The 792-nt window shown below is 42.2% G+C and overlaps 1 protein-coding gene across 1 annotated transcript in view; it reads left to right on the forward strand.

The window, feature by feature from the left end:
- Positions 1-792, forward strand: part of LOC119586826 (microtubule-associated serine/threonine-protein kinase 3-like) — a gene marked incomplete at its 5' end in the record, with an annotated part of 55,250 nt that overhangs the window by 9,778 nt on the left and 44,680 nt on the right. The window contains 2 exon segments of the mRNA XM_037935550.1: positions 153-328; positions 562-776. Of these exon segments, the coding sequence (XP_037791478.1) occupies positions 153-328; positions 562-776 (391 nt within the window).

The following is a 792-nucleotide window of genomic DNA, read 5'->3' on the forward strand; positions in this document are numbered from 1 at the left end:
ATCATTTATGTTCTGAAGTTACAAAGTAATAATGGAACATCTTAAATTTAAAATCATGGAACTTAAATTAGGAATTACAATGAACAAAATAATAAGAATATTGATAATTAAGATAGCAGGTAAAACAGACAGTTTAGTTTGCTTTTCCCCAGCATGGAGGGAGGGAGCTTGCGTGAGCTCTCCCCAGTCGATGAGAAGCCTGGAGCATCTGAGAGACTGCCGATGCCAAGGGTCAACATCCCTCCGTCATCACCCGCCTTCAAACATAGGTCACGGCCCGTCATCAAGAGTGCTTCTGCGACTGGATTATCCTTGATGATTCCTTCCGGTTAGTGATCCTCTTTCTAATATGGTGTATGCTGTGAAGGGAGTGAGATTGTTAATTTAGTTGTTGAGTATGTCAGACATGTACATGTGGAGTAGTCACTTCTGTCGTAAATAAGAAAAAAGGATTTCCATTGATTACAAATATGTAGGCACTTTTGCTAGACCTTCGATATAAAAGAAATGTAATTGCTATCATTAAGATAATTATTAACCACTTGTAATGTTTTCCCTCAGAAGATTGTATGCCTCAGCCAGTTCAGTCACCTGGAGGATCAAGCACTGCCTCTTCCCGTGACGCCTCACCCTCAAGAGAGATTTCCCCGCTCGTCAACTCTCTCAAACCTCCAACAATCATCCGCCGAGGCCCCCAGGGCTTTGGTTTCACTATCCGAGCCATTAGGGTTTACTTTGGGGATTCAGACTATTACACTGTTCATCATCTTGTCATGGTGAGTTGGCCTCTCA

This window comes from Penaeus monodon, chromosome 22, assembly GCF_015228065.2.
Source record: "Penaeus monodon isolate SGIC_2016 chromosome 22, NSTDA_Pmon_1, whole genome shotgun sequence".
NCBI classification, from domain to species: Eukaryota; Metazoa; Arthropoda; class Malacostraca; order Decapoda; family Penaeidae; genus Penaeus; species Penaeus monodon.